At 41.5% G+C, this 16,175-nt stretch overlaps 1 protein-coding gene across 3 annotated transcripts in view; it reads right to left on the bottom strand.

The window, feature by feature from the left end:
• Window positions 1-1,966: 1,966 nt before the first annotated feature.
• The window catches only part of mbd5 (methyl-CpG binding domain protein 5), a 55,817-nt gene continuing 41,608 nt past the window's right edge, over window positions 1,967-16,175 (bottom strand). For 2 of the 3 annotated variants that reach the window (XM_026159964.1, XM_026159965.1), the window contains exons 6-10: window positions 9,288-9,508; window positions 8,072-9,196; window positions 7,514-7,587; window positions 6,427-6,502; window positions 1,967-6,338 (exon numbers count right to left, since the gene is read on the bottom strand). In XM_026159964.1, coding sequence (XP_026015749.1) covers window positions 6,276-6,338; window positions 6,427-6,502; window positions 7,514-7,587; window positions 8,072-9,196; window positions 9,288-9,508 — 1,559 coding nt within the window. In that variant the 3' untranslated portion in view covers window positions 1,967-6,275. Of the gene's footprint in view, window positions 6,339-6,426; window positions 6,503-6,630; window positions 6,869-7,513; window positions 7,588-8,071; window positions 9,197-9,287; window positions 9,509-16,175 lie in introns of those variants that run through there. The other variant, XR_003271313.1, reaches the window with a different exon arrangement.

Below are 16,175 nucleotides of genomic sequence, written 5' to 3'. Positions count from 1 at the left end.
TAATATGAATATAGAATAAAAGGTAATCAACTTTTTTTTCTTGAACTGTAAAAATATGTTTTTTATATATATGTTAAAGATTTTTTCCAATTAACTAGTAAATAATTTGACAAATGTACAAGCTAGTCATAGGTAAAGCTTCACAATAGCTTTAAATAGGCTTCACACAGGTTCAAATTTAAGCAAGCAACCATATCTGACTAAATAGCTATTGCTAATCATTACTTAAAGAATAATTGTATATCTTAAAATAAATACTTTAATCCTTTCTATGTTAATATAGCTATAGAATAAAGTAGGGGAATCAAACATAAGGTCGGGGGGTCTGAATAAGCCTGGCAGACCCCAAACATGGCTTTGGAAAATGTTGAGGAAATAGATTTTCTTTTTACTTTTAACAGTATTTTCTCAAGTTTAAGCGCTTTTGCTCCATTCACACTGCACCAAAATAAGTAATAGAAACACAATTAAATTACATTAAAGTCACTGTTTTGTTGTGAAATAACAAAATTTGAACAGTGTCCAAGTTAGTAAAAGCTAATATTCACTTCCTTCTTAAGAACTGCTCTGAAGCTTTTGATTATATTTAAACTTTATGTAGTATTCCCCACGTGAAAAATGTGACTAAATGTTCTGTGACTACTTTGAAAAACATAAGCATTTAATCCACATTTAATAAAAAAGGTCGTCTAGGGCTGCTGAGTAGGTCTAGTAGCTGGATGTTTTTCAAGCAAAAGGGCTTTTTGTGTGTGTGGTTTCAGGTAAATTTGGGGGCGATTTGAAGAGTGACAAACAGCAGATATTTAAAGAGTAATATTTAATATTAATGTTAAAAACCCTGCATATAAGTGTGCTTTCCTGCTTTTCCACTAGAGGCCAGTGTACAACAAGCTTTAAACTAGACTCGTGGTTTTACTCCAAACTTTCTCATTAATTTCCTCTTAGAAATATTTAATAACAAACCTGGGGGGGGAAAGCACCCGGCCTCCACAAAAAGGCATAAAAATGCACAACAAATCAGATAATTCAAGTAAGAGTGACCATGTTTTTAATATCTTAAACATCTGTGCAACATTTTTCAAAATGTTACATCACTGCATGACCTGTAATGTTTCACAATATTTACAAAAAAAATGCTGCGTACATCAAACCATTAAAAAAAGTCCAAACAATCTCAAAATAATGGACTCTGACAAACTATCCCTAGCCCACATTAATGCAAATAAAGAAAAATAAAAAGAGCAATCAAGTGCACATCATACTTCACGCAGGTCTATTTTTTGTAAAGTATATATTAGTGAGAAAATATATACTTAATTACAAGTTGAAGAAACAAAATACTGACAACGAAAGGATGGGAGATTTAAAGAGCAGAAACAAACACTGGAAAAAATAAAACTCACACTCACACCTCACACAATCACAGGTGGAAGGAGACAGGAGGGTAAAATAGACCGCACGGACCACCTCAAACACAAAAAATGCTTTGAACGCTTGACCACGAATTACAAGAAACCAATAACAGATCCGTAACACATGGGGTTCCGGTCACAAGTGCAGGAACCTGCATGTCATTGCACAAAAACCAAAAAAGAAAACATAATTTGTTTTGTTTTGTTTTTTTAAAAAGAGGTGGAGAGAAGGGGGAGACGAGGCAGAATGAACTTTACCGAAACAGCTCACATGTTCTCCACAGCGAACGTCACATTTTGGAAAACGGCCGGAGGACATCTCCTCCGAAGGTTTACAGTAAGACAAAATAACAAAACCTCGACTCTCAAAAGGGTGCACGCTGAAAATAACGGGGACGTGTTTTTAAACACATTCTTCACAGGTATTGCTTATGTTGTTGCCGCTGTGAAGGTAACAACAATGCCTTGTGTTCGCGTTTGATACTGATATTTTTAACAGTAAACAAAAGAGAAAAACAAAGAAAAAAAATTAGCTTTTTTAAAAAAAAAAAACAAAAACAAAAAAACATTCTCAGTTTTTTTCAGTGTGCACAAAAACACAATAAGGTAGAGAGACATCTCATTGGAAAATACAGTACAACTTGACTTAAAAATGCAGGAATTAGATTAGACTTAAAGGCTCCATTTGTTATGGATATGTAGTCATAGTAGTGTTTTCATTTGGAAAGCACAGAAATGGATGTTTCAAAGGGCAATTATATATCTATATTTTTTTCAGTTTTTGTTGCACAAAATTTCACCCTTGATGTCAGGTAAAATAACTAATTTGTTTAAAAGGTCTTTTTAGTTCTTGCTGCAAAATATTGGCCTCTAATATCTGTAAATCTACCAAAGATGCAGATATTTGGCCGATACCAGTGTCCGTATGGATATTTGGCCAATAATGGTGCACCCCTTGTTTTAGAGGCTGACAAAGGGGAATCTGTTCTTTCAGTAGTGTATTATTTGGTTTTAACTTTTTATTTGTTAGAGTTCTTGCGTATAAAGTTCAAGTAACAGTATTTTAGTTCAAACTTTGAGGCTAATTGGGTTAACGGTTGTGGCTGGCGTGTAAAAATAAAGCTACACATCAATTTCTACTTCATTGCTCTCAGGTTAGAGCATCAGAAAAGATGACTATTAAGAAAAAAAGAAAGAAAGAAAAGCAAAACAGGCAACACAGAAGAGTCCAAACAATGAGAGATGCAGTGTTTCGCAGTGTTGATCTTTGCCATCGATTGGTAATATTGCACTTGGTTATTCCGTAGAGATTGCCGGTGGTTTTGATCCATTTCCAATACTGTCAGACCGATCGAATGATGATTCTTCTTCTCAGCTTCAAACACTGATAACTTGTAGTGTTCAAACTGCATTTATTACCAACATCAGATGTGCATATTCATAAATAAGATGCTCTTTTTCTCTACCATGACACAATCTGTAACAAGTAAAAACATGAAGACTAGAAAACCTCACTGTAATTAAAAAGACTTATCTGTAACGTTCACTTCTTAAATAAGACAGAATATGACCTTTTTGTTTGTAATGGACTCTGAATACATGATCAATTCACTTGTTAAAAAAGGAAAGAAAACATACATATACACATATAAGGCTTGAGTTCTCAACTCTTGGTAGTATTATTGCCATCTAGCATATTTGTAAAGCTTAAAATAAATATGGAGTACTGTACATAAATAATTTACATCAATATGAAAAACAAACAACAAGGCCTCTAAAATGGAAAACCAAAATAAAATAAAAGCGCTTTCACTGCTCTGGAAAGCCCAGTTAGTGTTGCTTCAGATGCCTCGGAGGTCAGTTACTCTACTGAAAGCTGTGGGTAAAAACACGTGGAGAACAAAAATAAAAACAGTCACTGTACAAACAAGCATGTGAATATGATCGCGACAATCAATGACATGATCGTTCGATGCAGCCTGTGATTCTTGTTGCTGAAGGAAAAATCCACCCATGTTAATAACTGGCCAAAGTTTGTGGTTACAACACAAAGCAAACTGAAATTGTCTGCATTTTCAGATGTAGTGGTTTATGGTTTTTTGACTTCCAACAATGAGAGTTAAAGCTTTCAAATCTAAGAGCAGGGCTTATTTTACTCATCATACTGAAAATGGACCAGGATGAGTCTCTAAACATCTCACAGTGTGTTTATATGCATGTAGCGATGGACTTTTATGGTTTCAGTAATCAGGGAGCAAAAGATTTCTCCTGAAAAAAGCCATTTTACATGTAAGCACTCGAGTGACATGAAGTTAACCCTATGCCAACAGAGCATCCAGCTATGCCATCTGCAGATTTAAAATAATGTCAACCAAAACCTCATAAAAGAGGACATAGAAGAAAAAGTCTTAATTAGACCACTGATACATATTTCCCAATTAGTAGGTGCTAGTGCCCAATCTAGACCAGCTCTATGCATTTGCAACACAAAATACTGGTCCCAAACCTGGAGCGGCAGATGTCTGGGACTACATGAAATGCACAGTGATTTCAAACAGACAGCACACAGATTCTTTCCATTATGATTGTAGTTCCAGAGAACTTTCCCCAACCCTTGTTCAACCCCCAGTATCTACTACCTCTTGTTTTACAGTGTATTACAGATGCATGCCCCTCAAAAAACAACTTGTATAGATCCCAAAAACATTGGCATTAGCAAGGCATTAGCATGCCGCCCCCCCAACACAAAACAAACACTAAAACAAAATGCCGGTCTCAAATTTGGACCCACTGGTGGGAGAAGCTACTGTAAGAAGTTACTTAAACTTGTACAACCTAATACTGTATTACATTTGTTTTAAAACTGTCAAAATGCGGGCTGGTCCTCAAGACACAACAAGGCAGAAGTGGCTGCGCTACATCCATCAAGCTGACGCCAAATCTGACGCCTATTCCATAGATTTTTACAAAATAAAGACTGCCACTCCCAACAGCACTGCAAAATTGCCAGTCACAAAGCTGGAACCACTGACATCAGAGATTATGGGCTGGGCTGCTATTGGAAATTGTGTTCACTGATACTACCCCAAGCTACTGTGTCACTGTGTAATGCAACCCTATGTGGGGTTCTCAAAGCTGTTTAAAGGTAAGCTAAAGGCATCTAAGACAAGACAAGATAGCTCAGGGTCATATTATCTGGTGCCAAATCTATAAATGCTAACCAAAGACCAACGGTCCAAAGGCAACCAGAAATGGCCAACCCCAATGTTGGAACTGCTCATGATATTAAATTTGGGATGGGCTACCTAAGAAATCCAGACACTTCACTCATGCACCCCTTGAAATTCTGTTCAAAATTAATCTCCTGCCACTGAAACAACCCCAACTCACTTGCTACCCGACGCTACGCAGCCTCAAAACTGGTTCCTCATTCCGTTATTCTGTGCCGCAACTCAGAAACCACAAAAAACCTCAGCCCCAAACCATTGAAATCATTAAATCAGGGATGTTTTTCAGAGATGCACCAAGACCACCAATATCCATCAATTCATCATTTCAGTAGCCTAAAATGGGCTAAAACTTGTTTTGCAATGTACACTTGTTCCAGTTAAAAACTCTGCACAGCCAGCAGATGTAACGTCAGCGGAGTTAACTACAGTGCATGTAAGCACGCTGGCAGAAAGAGCTCAACTTCTGAAGTCCAACATTAATTAATAGCATTTAATTTACAACAACATAAAAAAAAGTCTTGCCGTTTCAGAAGCTGGACAACCCATGTTTAGGACTTTTCCCCCCCATCATTTTTACTTTAAATGAATGAACCTCTTCTAAAAACAATCATTGTGGAGGTTTTGGAAAATTAAGTGTCTGTGAGTGGATTTTTCCTTCTGAAAACACTCAAAAAAAGTTTTTGTTCATAAATTACAACACCTGAAAAACCCAGAACCAGACCAAGTAACGTGGTGACTGGTGGAGCCGGCTGGGGTCTCGGTGGGAGGGATACAGGCTGTGGGTGGACAGGGATACAGGGTGTGGGTGTGTGGAAGGGTAGGGATACAGGGTGTGGGTGAGGTGGGACACTGAACACTTTCTGCTGGTAAAGTTCATTCTGTGTTTTTTGAACTGTTTTTTCTCCCCATTACAAATGAACACTTAGCTGGAGTGACTACTGTTATGGTGAGCTCATGTCAGTTTCATCGCTGTTCCCTTACAAAAATAAAACAACAAAGAAAAGAAAAAGAAAGAAAAAAGAAAACAGCACATCTTACAGTTCATCATATAAAAGCTTTAGGCTGTATTCTTATTTATCCTATGCATGCGGCCATATGCGACCGCATTTCTGAATAGAAACCAAGACATTGGTACACTTCTGCTTTGTTTTGTACAATAAAAGATAAAATGTGCATTAGGTACGGTTGTACATGACATTGTACAATATTTACATACAATTCTTAATAGCATGAAATTTCAGGATTATCTATATACATATTGAAAATGTATCAGAAATATTTGGACTGTCTATTTTTCTTAAATATGTAAGGTAATGCTTGTAGCTTTTTTTGTTTATTTTACTATCTTATACTAGAAAAAAATAGTTAATTCAGTGAGCTGTAGACAAATTGCAACCGTTTTTGATGTTTTTCTGTATTCATGTTTTTTCCTACAGTCTATAAACTGTAGTGGTGATTGGAATTTCCAGCACCTTCTGTGGTCAGTCATTAAGTCAAGTTGATATCATGGAACAACGATGTACCACTGAAAGTCCACGTGTAGCACCTGTTAGAGAGCTCAGATCGCATCAAGGCTGAACGGACAAAGTCTCCGAAAGGCTCTGAGGACGTTCTTGGGCCAACACATTCAATGTTATCTGGATATCTTCCTCCTCTTCGGCTTGGGGAGCTTCACCTGACGATCCCTCGACGGGATCTGATGGCACACACACAGGAAACGGTGTGGTGGTGAATGCGGGGGAAACAGCAGTGCATGAGAAGAGAGGAAAAGCGCAAATACTCACTGTGCCCGACATCTTGTCTAGCTCGCTCATGGCCTCGTGGATAGCAGCTTCCAAGTGATTATTCAGTTTCCCCGGTCTGTCAGACAATATTTATATTATTTACTTTTAGGCAGAAGAAAACTTTACAATTATAAACTACAACAAAAAGGTAGCTTAAAAAATAATTATTACACTTGAATCCATCTACAGGATGAGGAAACTGACCGGAGAAGCAGCTGGTTCAACTCCATGTGACCAACGTGTTTATTTATGCTTCTAATGAACTTCTCATAGCTCTTTAACTGAAAATGTCCCACTGTTGTAATACAGGAGTGAGACCTGCTATGATATATGGTTTGGAGATGGTGCCAAGCGGTTCATGGATGTAGTGAAGGAGGACATTCAGAGGGGTGGCATCAGAGGAGGAAGCTAGCGTTAGGGTCCGATAGAGGCAGATGATTCCCTGACGGGAGCAGCCAAAAGAATAAGCAGTGCAGGAAAGATAATTTAGAAGTTACAGGGAAGTATATGATTTTATATACTATTTGATCTTTTTGTAATTTTACACTCTTCTAATATTTTGACACAAGTTTATAGTATACACTGTGATGACTTCCATCATTATTTGTTGTTCGGAGGATTACAGAACCTCCAATGTGTCCATATTTGGGTGTTAAAATGATACGAGTGTGCTGTAACACATAGGTCACTTAAACAGACCTTTAAAGCTTTAATTTTGGATTATTGAAATAAAAGACTAGAACAGTTTTTAATATCTACCCTGGAAAAAAGAAGCTGTACATGTGTAGTTTGTGGAAACAGAGCCACTGAATAAAGTATTCCGACTCTACCTCTGTCATTTTAGTTCAGTCACTTCAGGGTTAATGGTCTATTTTTGCCCCAAAGCGTTTAAAGTTTTATTGTTTCACTTAAACAAATGTTTGCCTCTCCTTTGCTGCAGGACACCATCTTTAACCACTAGGTGTCAATGCCACTTTGGATAAAGATCATCAGAGGAAGCACGAAAAGGCCTCGCTCAGCTCAAACTACAGCAAAGGTGGGTTTATATTATTAATGAAGCACCAGTGTGCTGGGTGAGGTTACTTACTTTAGGCCTCTTTTGGCGGCGCGGTCGAATGCCTCCAAGTCATGAGTTAGTGTTTTCAGCTTCTCTGGCTCTACCTGCACAAAGAAAAGTGGAATCAATTTGAGCACATTCAGCACCAGACTGAAAATTTCCCACCAAGCACCAGGAACTGATGCTCAATTTGAACTCCGGTTTATCACTTCGGCGCGTCTAGCGGATAATTTGGCAGTCACCGTTTGTCGGACATGCTCTGTTCTGCACTTCTGATTTGGCAGGTAAAGCCGTGGATGTGTTTTTGGAGTAATTTGGAGTCCATCTGCCTCGATGGCCGCTGGACAGAAATTTAAAAAGCTCTATTTCCTTCTGACTTTTCAAAGCTGCAATATTTGAAAGTTACAGTCAAATACGAGTTATTCTCGACTTATTGGCAAGCAACTCCCTTTAATTGGAAGATAATTCATTGTAATCCAAGACTCGCTGAAACTTTTAATACTGGGATTGCTGCTCATAGCCTCCTCAGGCTGAGGCGCTGGCTGGCAAAATGGTGACAGGTGGTGACAGACTACCCCGGCCCCTCACCTTGGCCTGCTCCCGCAGCTGCATGGCAGCGCTGTGCACTTGCTCATCCCCGGCCAGCTTTGCAGGCCACGGCGGGAAGCCCTTCAGCTGGCCCCAGACCAGCTCTCCCATGTTGAAGGTCCTGGACCGGTAGTGGAGCAGCTCCGACGAGGGCGAGTCTGGCTGCCGGAGGTCCTCCTCACTGCTCAGGCTCTTCGTGTCCGAAGGGCTGGGCGCCATTCCATTGAAGTGGCCGTTGTAGTGGCTGTAGTCTTTGGCTGTAGCCAGAGGGCCCTCCAGGCTCGTGGAGGAGCTGGGTGACTGGTCGTCATCCTGCCGTGGAGGGCCCAGGACTTCTCCGTAGCCCCGGGTGTTGAAGTGGGGCGTGGTGCCGTTGAGATGGGCGCAACGTTCCACCGTCTGCTCCAGACGTTCCTTGTAGTTAGCTGGTGCCCGACCGCAGTTGTTGAACCGGAAGCTATCATCGAGGTAGGCCTTATCGTGGGCCATCACCAGGCTGTGGTCGTTGGACCCATCGGTGGGGCAGGGTGGCGCAGGGGCCAGACTGGCAGGTCTCTCCATGCAGGGACTACTCCTTACTTGGGTTGAGCACTCCAGGAACTCCTCACCACCCCAGGCGTTGTTGTTGTTCTGACTGTCAAAGCCTCCCCCATGATGAGTCTCCCCGTCCCACTGCCCCCTGGGAGTCCCGCGTCCAGGAGAACGGAAGTAATCATTGGCTTCAGGGCCATCCGGAGTGCTCTTCCCTGGATCCATGTTCTTCTGACCCCGCCCAGGCCTCACCTGCCGCACTCTGGCTTGCTGGGGTATGGTCTCCCCTTCCTGGTGCCCATGCAGGACTGCGCTGACTGCCTGGGGGAGGTTGACAGGTTCCCTTATGGAGGCAGTGAAGGCACTCATGGCACTGAGGGCGTGCACTGGACTCGCCTGCGTTGTCCCGCTCACTGTCGTGGTGATGGTTACATGCACGCCTTTGCTGGCTGCGTCCACAACAGCTCTGTAGATGGCGTCCACAGATTCTGGCCCTCCGCCGGGGGCTCTGTCAGAGCTAGGCGTACCCGCTGGAAGTCCCTCACCTTGGGGCTGCTGCTCCTCCCCAAATTGTGGGTGTGGCAGCATCCCCTGCTGTGGATACAGAGAGGGGCCATTGTGATTAGAAATGTCATCTAAAACATCTGAAATACTACACAGATCAAAACATGACTCATTGCTCCACCTGGTAGTTCTGGTAGAGGCAGGCCATGGAGCCGGAGTTGGCGTTGTTGCTGTCAGCGTAGGGCGGGTTGTCGGAGAAGTGCTGCTGCCCCTGGTAGGCAGGATGAGATACCACTGCTTGCTGCATGCCCTGATGGACCTGCTGCGGGTACATCTGACCTCCACCGGCGTTGACATGTGGCTGTAGAGCGCCCATTCCACATCCAAGTGACGAGGGGTTTCCTGCAAAACAACAGGGAGAGGCCGGTGAGCTCGAACCATCAGACATGGTGTGTATTTTAATACAGACAGCACTGATACTTCACGACTAAGGAACTAAGCAATATTTTATATTTTTGGTAAAACATATGATAAAGCATGCTGAAGTGTAATTCTAGTTACATTTTTTAAAACAATCCACAATATTCACTGCATTCATCAACAAGAATGGATGGCCTACATCAAGGATGTCAAACAAAGGACCTGTGGCCCCCAGCCAGACTACCAAAGGGTCCAGTGTTTGGAGCCTTCACTGTATTTCGTAGAGGTGGGAATCACCAAATTTTTAACATTTTTCTGTAACTGCAAATCAGTACCTGTTTTAACCAATAAGATAACACAATCGTCAAATGGCCATCTATTTCTTGTGGACATAAGGAGATTGCTTTCCTATTTTTTTTCTCATTTTTCAGTTAAGATAATATAAGTTTGTAGGATTTATTGTCATTTCACATGGTATTTACAGAAATCCACAGCTGAAACGAAATGTTGTTCCTCACCAGCCTCTACAGTGCAATAATCAATAACAAATTATTAATAAATTAATAATAATTTTGCATTCAAACGCTGCAAGAACTTTTCATTTCTTATACCTGATACCTTTTTTTGTAAGTGCTGATCTAAAACCTGAATTTAATAAGCAGACAGCCGCAGACTGGCACTCATTCCTCTTATAATTCTTTAAACTCAAATAAAAGAGCACGTGCTAAGGTGCACTGTAGTGCAGTGTTGACTGTCTCTAATTTGCAGATAGCGCAACATGCTGCTTGAAAATCATCAGGTGACTGCATGCTGCTCTCACCTTTACTTGCTCTCGCTGTGTGTCCACCTCCTCACACATGCACACAAACTCACTTGCAGAGGGGAGCTGATAAGTGAAATCCTACTGACGTCAGTGTCAACACATTTCGTTACCGTAAAAGTGCAACAAAAGCTTTTCCAATGAGCACCGGACAAGTGACAACATCACAGCTGTCAGAGTTTTTCAGCAATACCGTCTCACCTGACCACACAGAAAAGCGGACCCTCTGCTACACCTGAGCACTCTAGGAAGCCAACCCACCTTATACTGAATCCAGCTCTGAGTCGGGATTGGACTAGATGAGTACATTCCTACTTTAGAACCCATCCATCCATTTTCTTAAACGCTTATACAGCTTTTATACAGCAGGGAGCTGGAAACTATCCTGGCCAACACAGGGAACAAACATTCACACCCTTGGGCAATTTAGGTTCACCTGCTAATCCTAGTTTTCAGGTAAGATGCCAACTTGCCTGCAAACACTCGCCAACTACTCACTGAGTGGTGAGATCACAAACAGGAAACAGAGAATATTAAATAAAAGGTATATCTAGGGCTAAAATTGGTGAAAGCAACTCAGCTAGCAAACAAAGATAATTTGCCATTAGTGCTCCCAATTAGTGGACCAGTCTGCCCAATCAAACCAGAATACAAACTTCTCATTTAAATGGCATCATATTATGTTATTTTATCAAAAGGCTTAAAGTAGTGTGTTTTAAATCCTGTCTAATATTTTGTTATTCTGCCTTATCTTTAGTTGTATTTCTGGAACGTCACCATAATACTTTAACTTCATTCAATGACGCACTCTGTAACTCTGTTAACAACAGAGCCGTATAAATAAAATCATAAATATAATTAAAAATCTCAGCAGCTGTAGCATGTTTTTTTTTAAATCTCTTGTGCCCTTGTGTTCATCTGTGTAATAAACCTCTCAGTTCGGTGGATTTTAAACCTAGAAAATGAGTTGCTTAGAAAGTGTCCCCCGACCGTGGCTTCTACAATCAAAGAAACAAAGTTCCACATTAGCAATCTGTTGCTCCCAAAGCTAACAGATGGACCCGCTGCCAGATGCACGGTACAGCCAGACTTGTTAGCGAAGCATCCAAGGACAGAACATGAGGAAAATACACGGAGGCCACAGATGTATCAATGAATGAAGAGAAAGCCCAGCAGCAATGTTATGTAGACAAAGCCGGAGCGCATACAGGATCTCAGCAGCCTGACGTGTGTGTGTGTGTGTGTGTGTGTGTGTGAGCAGCGACTGGAGCAGCTGGTGCGATGCGACGTAGCTGAAGGGCAGCTGTGTGTTCTCCATTTTTTTCCTCCTCTTTTCTTTCTTCCCCTCTCTCTCACTCTCTCTTTAATGCTGAGAGCCACGACTCGGCCATCCCCCCTCTTCCTCCCCACGTCCTCTCCGCTACTGCTATGATATAGTGACGGCTGTTGCTGGGGGAGGTTGCCTTGGCAACAGAGTGATGATTGGTGGTGCTGTCCGCTGCCAGGAAGCTTGTTTGGAGGTGGTGCTGGTGGTAGGGGAGTTGTGGTGGATGGGTGGGGGGGGGGGGGGGGGGGGTTACGAGGGTCGGGTGGTGTGATTTTAGCCTGCTGGGGGATGGGGGCGGTGGTCAGCTGGGTTGAAGGGGGGGGGGGGGGGGGGGGGACCGGGAGGGGTTTACAATGAACTTTGGAGTATTTGTTGATGGCAGGAGAAAAGGGGGGGGGGGGGGGGGGGGTGTTCAAAGCTTGCACGCTGTATAGAAACAGATGGTCAGAGGCTAAAGCTAAGACGCCAATGACTAGGCCACTTTCAAAGCGTTTCAGGGCTCTTCAGACAGTAACATCCACCATTCAGTGACAAAAACACTATTTAGCCTGCTCCCACCCACCAACATTTACTGAATATTTCCCCTAAATGTCCAAATGGTAACGCTGCCAACAGGAGAACTCCAAGGCCAAAATTCATAAATGAGACTTTAGCTGAAAGCTAAAAGTGTATTTGTTCAGCATGTGGTCAAAACATAACTTCATCTACAGTGCTGTAAAAACTGTAAAAATGCCCCAATCCTTATTCATTTCTTACTGTGCAAATTTAAGATAATCAAACTATTTTTAGTATTAGACAAAAATACAGAAAAGCAAATTTTATATGATGATTTCATTTATTAAGGGAGAAATGCTACCCAAACCTACGTGGCCCTAAGGGAAAAGGTAATTGACCCTTTTGTTCTATCATGAATTAACCTTATTAACTCGTTCTTTTCCAAGTTCAGTTTTCCTAGCCAACACAATGTAAAGAAGTAGCCGAGAAACAAAGTAATTGACATCCAGTGAATTACGGTGAGAGCCGTTACCCACAAAATGGAGAAAACTTGGAAGAGTGGCGAGCCTTCCCAGGAGTGGCCAACCTACCGAAAGTACTCCAAGAGTGCATCGAAGACTCATCCAGGGGTGAATCATGAACTCTGCCCATAGGCCTGCAGTTCTTTATATGTTCTTTTCAGTTCTTTTGTGACCTCCTTTGCTACAGCCACATGTACATGGGTATTTTTTGTAAACATAGCCTGTTTCATGCATACTGACAATGGAGCTTTTGTAAAACTCCTGACAGGGTGAAGATTTCAGAAAACTGCATTTCTGCATTTACATGTGGACAAAGGTGTGCGTTTTTTATGTCCCTTTATGATAAAAGGCTGTGCGCTGTGGCTTTTAATCAGCCATCATTTCTTCACGGTTACTGTTATATCACTACCTGATGATTTGGCACACTTTTCACAGCTTTTGAGATATTTTTCAAAACACACTCTGAGAAATCCCTATTTAAAAAAAAAAAAAAAAACCCCATATACATATGGACATAGCCAAGGAGGTCACAAAAAACCCATAACGACATCCAAAGAACTGCAGGCCTCACTTGCCACAGTTAGGGTCAGAGTTCATGAGTCAAGTCAACAAGAAAGACACTGGGCAAAAATGGCATCCATGGGAGAGTTCACCAAAAAAGATCATAAAGGCTCATCTCACATTTGCCAAAAAACATCTGGATGATCCCCAAGATTTTGGGGAAAGTATTCTGTGGACTGACAAGACAAAAGCTGACATTTTTGGAAGGTTTGCATCTGACATAAAACTACCACAGTATTTCATAAAAAGAATATCACACCAACAGTCAAACATGGTGGCATAACCTGGAAGTCCCGAGGACGGATCGTGGGACCTGTGCGTGGGGCTGCACGGCGTCAACGCGTTAACAAGCTAACCGCACTAACGCATTGACGCCATGCAGCCCCACGCACGGGGCGATCTGCTGTAACTCGTTAACGGAGATTAGCCGTGTTAATTCAGTTACGGCGTTAATGTCATTTTAACGAGATTAACGATACCAGCACTAAAATAGTAATCTCCAAATGTTTTCTTTTTACTGACCACCTCCTCTTTGATAGCTGCCGTGTCCATCTTGTTGTTGCCTGCAGGTGAAGCGATGGGGGAGGGGAGTTGTGTTAGTGAAGGAGAGAGGTGAGGCAGAGTAACGTTGCGTAGAACGATAAACAATATTGTCACATCTCATTTAAAAATATATCGATATATTTAAAAAGTCGATATATTGCCCAGTCCTATAATAATGTCTGACCATCAGTTATTGTCCTGAAGCTAAAGCGAACTTGGGCTGTGCAGCAGAACAATGATCCAAACCACACCAGCTAGTCCACCTCTAAATGGCAAAAAAACCAACAACAACAACAACAACCCACAAATGGTTCTGGAGTGGCCTAGTCAAAGCCTGGACTTAAAGGCTGTTCGTGTTTCAAAACCACCCAAAGTGGCTAAATTAAAACAATTCTGCAAAGACAACTGCCAGTTGTGGCACAACCATCTCCTGTCACTCCTTCAATTCAGGGTCACAGAAAACCAGGAGCCTATATTTAACTACCACAGTGCAAGAGGCAGGGGACAACATGGACAAGTCGCCAGTCTGTTACAGGGCTAAGGACTAAGTGTAAAAAAAATGCAATAACTAAGAAATTGGGAAATTTTCATAGCACTGTAAGTATGCTCAACTATCATTCAAAAAATGTTTATAATAGTCTAATATGAGTTGCATAACGCTTAATTTCATGTTGTTTAACCCTCTTCTCTGACATTAAAAAACAAAATGAAGCATTCAGAAAACCTTTAACGATCACTAAAAACATTAATGCTGAACTTCTCTTGCAGTAATTATACAGCAGGCATCTACTGAGCAGAACAAGCAATTCCCTGTCAAATGTACTGATATACATTCAGCTAAAATCCAGCTAAACTCCCTGTGCTTTTTACACACACAAAAAAGAAAACGATCAACTACAACCCTGATTGGCTGGTGTGTTAAAGCCCAATAATGACTGGCCTTGCAAACTGGAAGCACTCGCTCTGCAACATGGGGCAACTTGAGGGGCTCATGTGATGACCAAGATTTTGATTAAAGGTTCACAAGCATCACAGAATATTTTTAGTTCTGATCTAGTGTGGGAAACACAGCTGTAGATGCATCGTGAGGCATTATAAAGCAGATGGCACAAAGGGTACTTGAGGCTATCTTCTGCACCCTGAGCAGGTTAACAACAGCAGACCATCCAGGAAACCAAATGAACTTATTCAGTGGAAATTAGTAGAAAAACAGTAAAACGTGGCAACATAATCTCAACTAATAGAAAACAGACGTAACAAGCAACAGGTGGAGGCAACAGGCTGCTTCTCCTCTTCTGCAGTGTTGTACTCCATATGGTGTTGAGTCAGACCTGCCTACATGCTGGTTCAATTATAATGTGGAATATAGTCCTCTGTTTCCAAACAGCTTGCAGGATTGGTTTCATCTTCTGACAGTCGGAGCAAAGCTTGCATGAACTGGGAGATTTTCCTACAATTTTTCACCAAAACATCACCTTTACGCTCATTTTTCGCTGCACATTTTTATTTTTGGACTCTGTTAGAGTAGCTTTACATGAGTCACAGCTCAAAATAATCTCTATTGTTACACTGATCATTGGTGGAGTCATTCTGTTTATCCACATAGCTAAAATGTTCCTCAGTACTGTGAAACTGAAATATTTCAACAGAAAGGTGTTTAGTGTCTGCATTAAAAGACTGCTTCAATGGAGTGCTTAAGAAAATGGAGCCACAACATATCACAACAACAGCTGTGATATGGCAATTATTACTGTAAGGTACAGACTCTACAATACTAGAGAGAACCCTAACAATTAGACAACCCCTTATGAGCAAGCATTTGGCAACAGTGGGAAGGAATAACTCCCCTTTTACCCCACCCCCCCTTTTTAAAGAAATCTGAACTCTTTTGTTTGTTGTGACACAATTACGTTCTGTGGTCCGTATGAAGGGCTTTATTAACAATAGGCAACTCCAAAATATATTCTGAACACACAAATTATTTGCACAGATTTCACGTGGCCAGTGTGTAAAGCCCTGAACTTTGTCTTAATTGGCCGCTTCTCATAAATAGAAGATCTGAAGAACTCTTGCTTAAAATATCCCCATATCATAGTTCAAACAGCCAAAATAGTTCCAGTTCAATGTCTACAAGGCAAAGAAACAGACACAAGCAGTTCACACCCTTGAATACAGGATCAGTTTCATGATAACTGAATGGAGAAACTTAAAAAAGTGAATTTTAGCCAAACTCCAAGGCTCATATCACCCCATGTAGGATACTTGTCTAGTCAAAGCAAGTTGTAGCATGTGAAAGGTCTTCTTTTTGCCCTACATTTAAATATCAGGCTCATCTTGTATCTGTGATTCCTCCAGTATGAATCTAATTCTCAGGGCAGGATA

Source organism: Astatotilapia calliptera, chromosome 23 (genome assembly GCF_900246225.1).
Source record: "Astatotilapia calliptera chromosome 23, fAstCal1.2, whole genome shotgun sequence".
Lineage (NCBI taxonomy): Eukaryota > Metazoa > Chordata > Actinopteri > Cichliformes > Cichlidae > Astatotilapia > Astatotilapia calliptera.
This window is presented reverse-complemented; position numbering and strand designations above follow the sequence as displayed.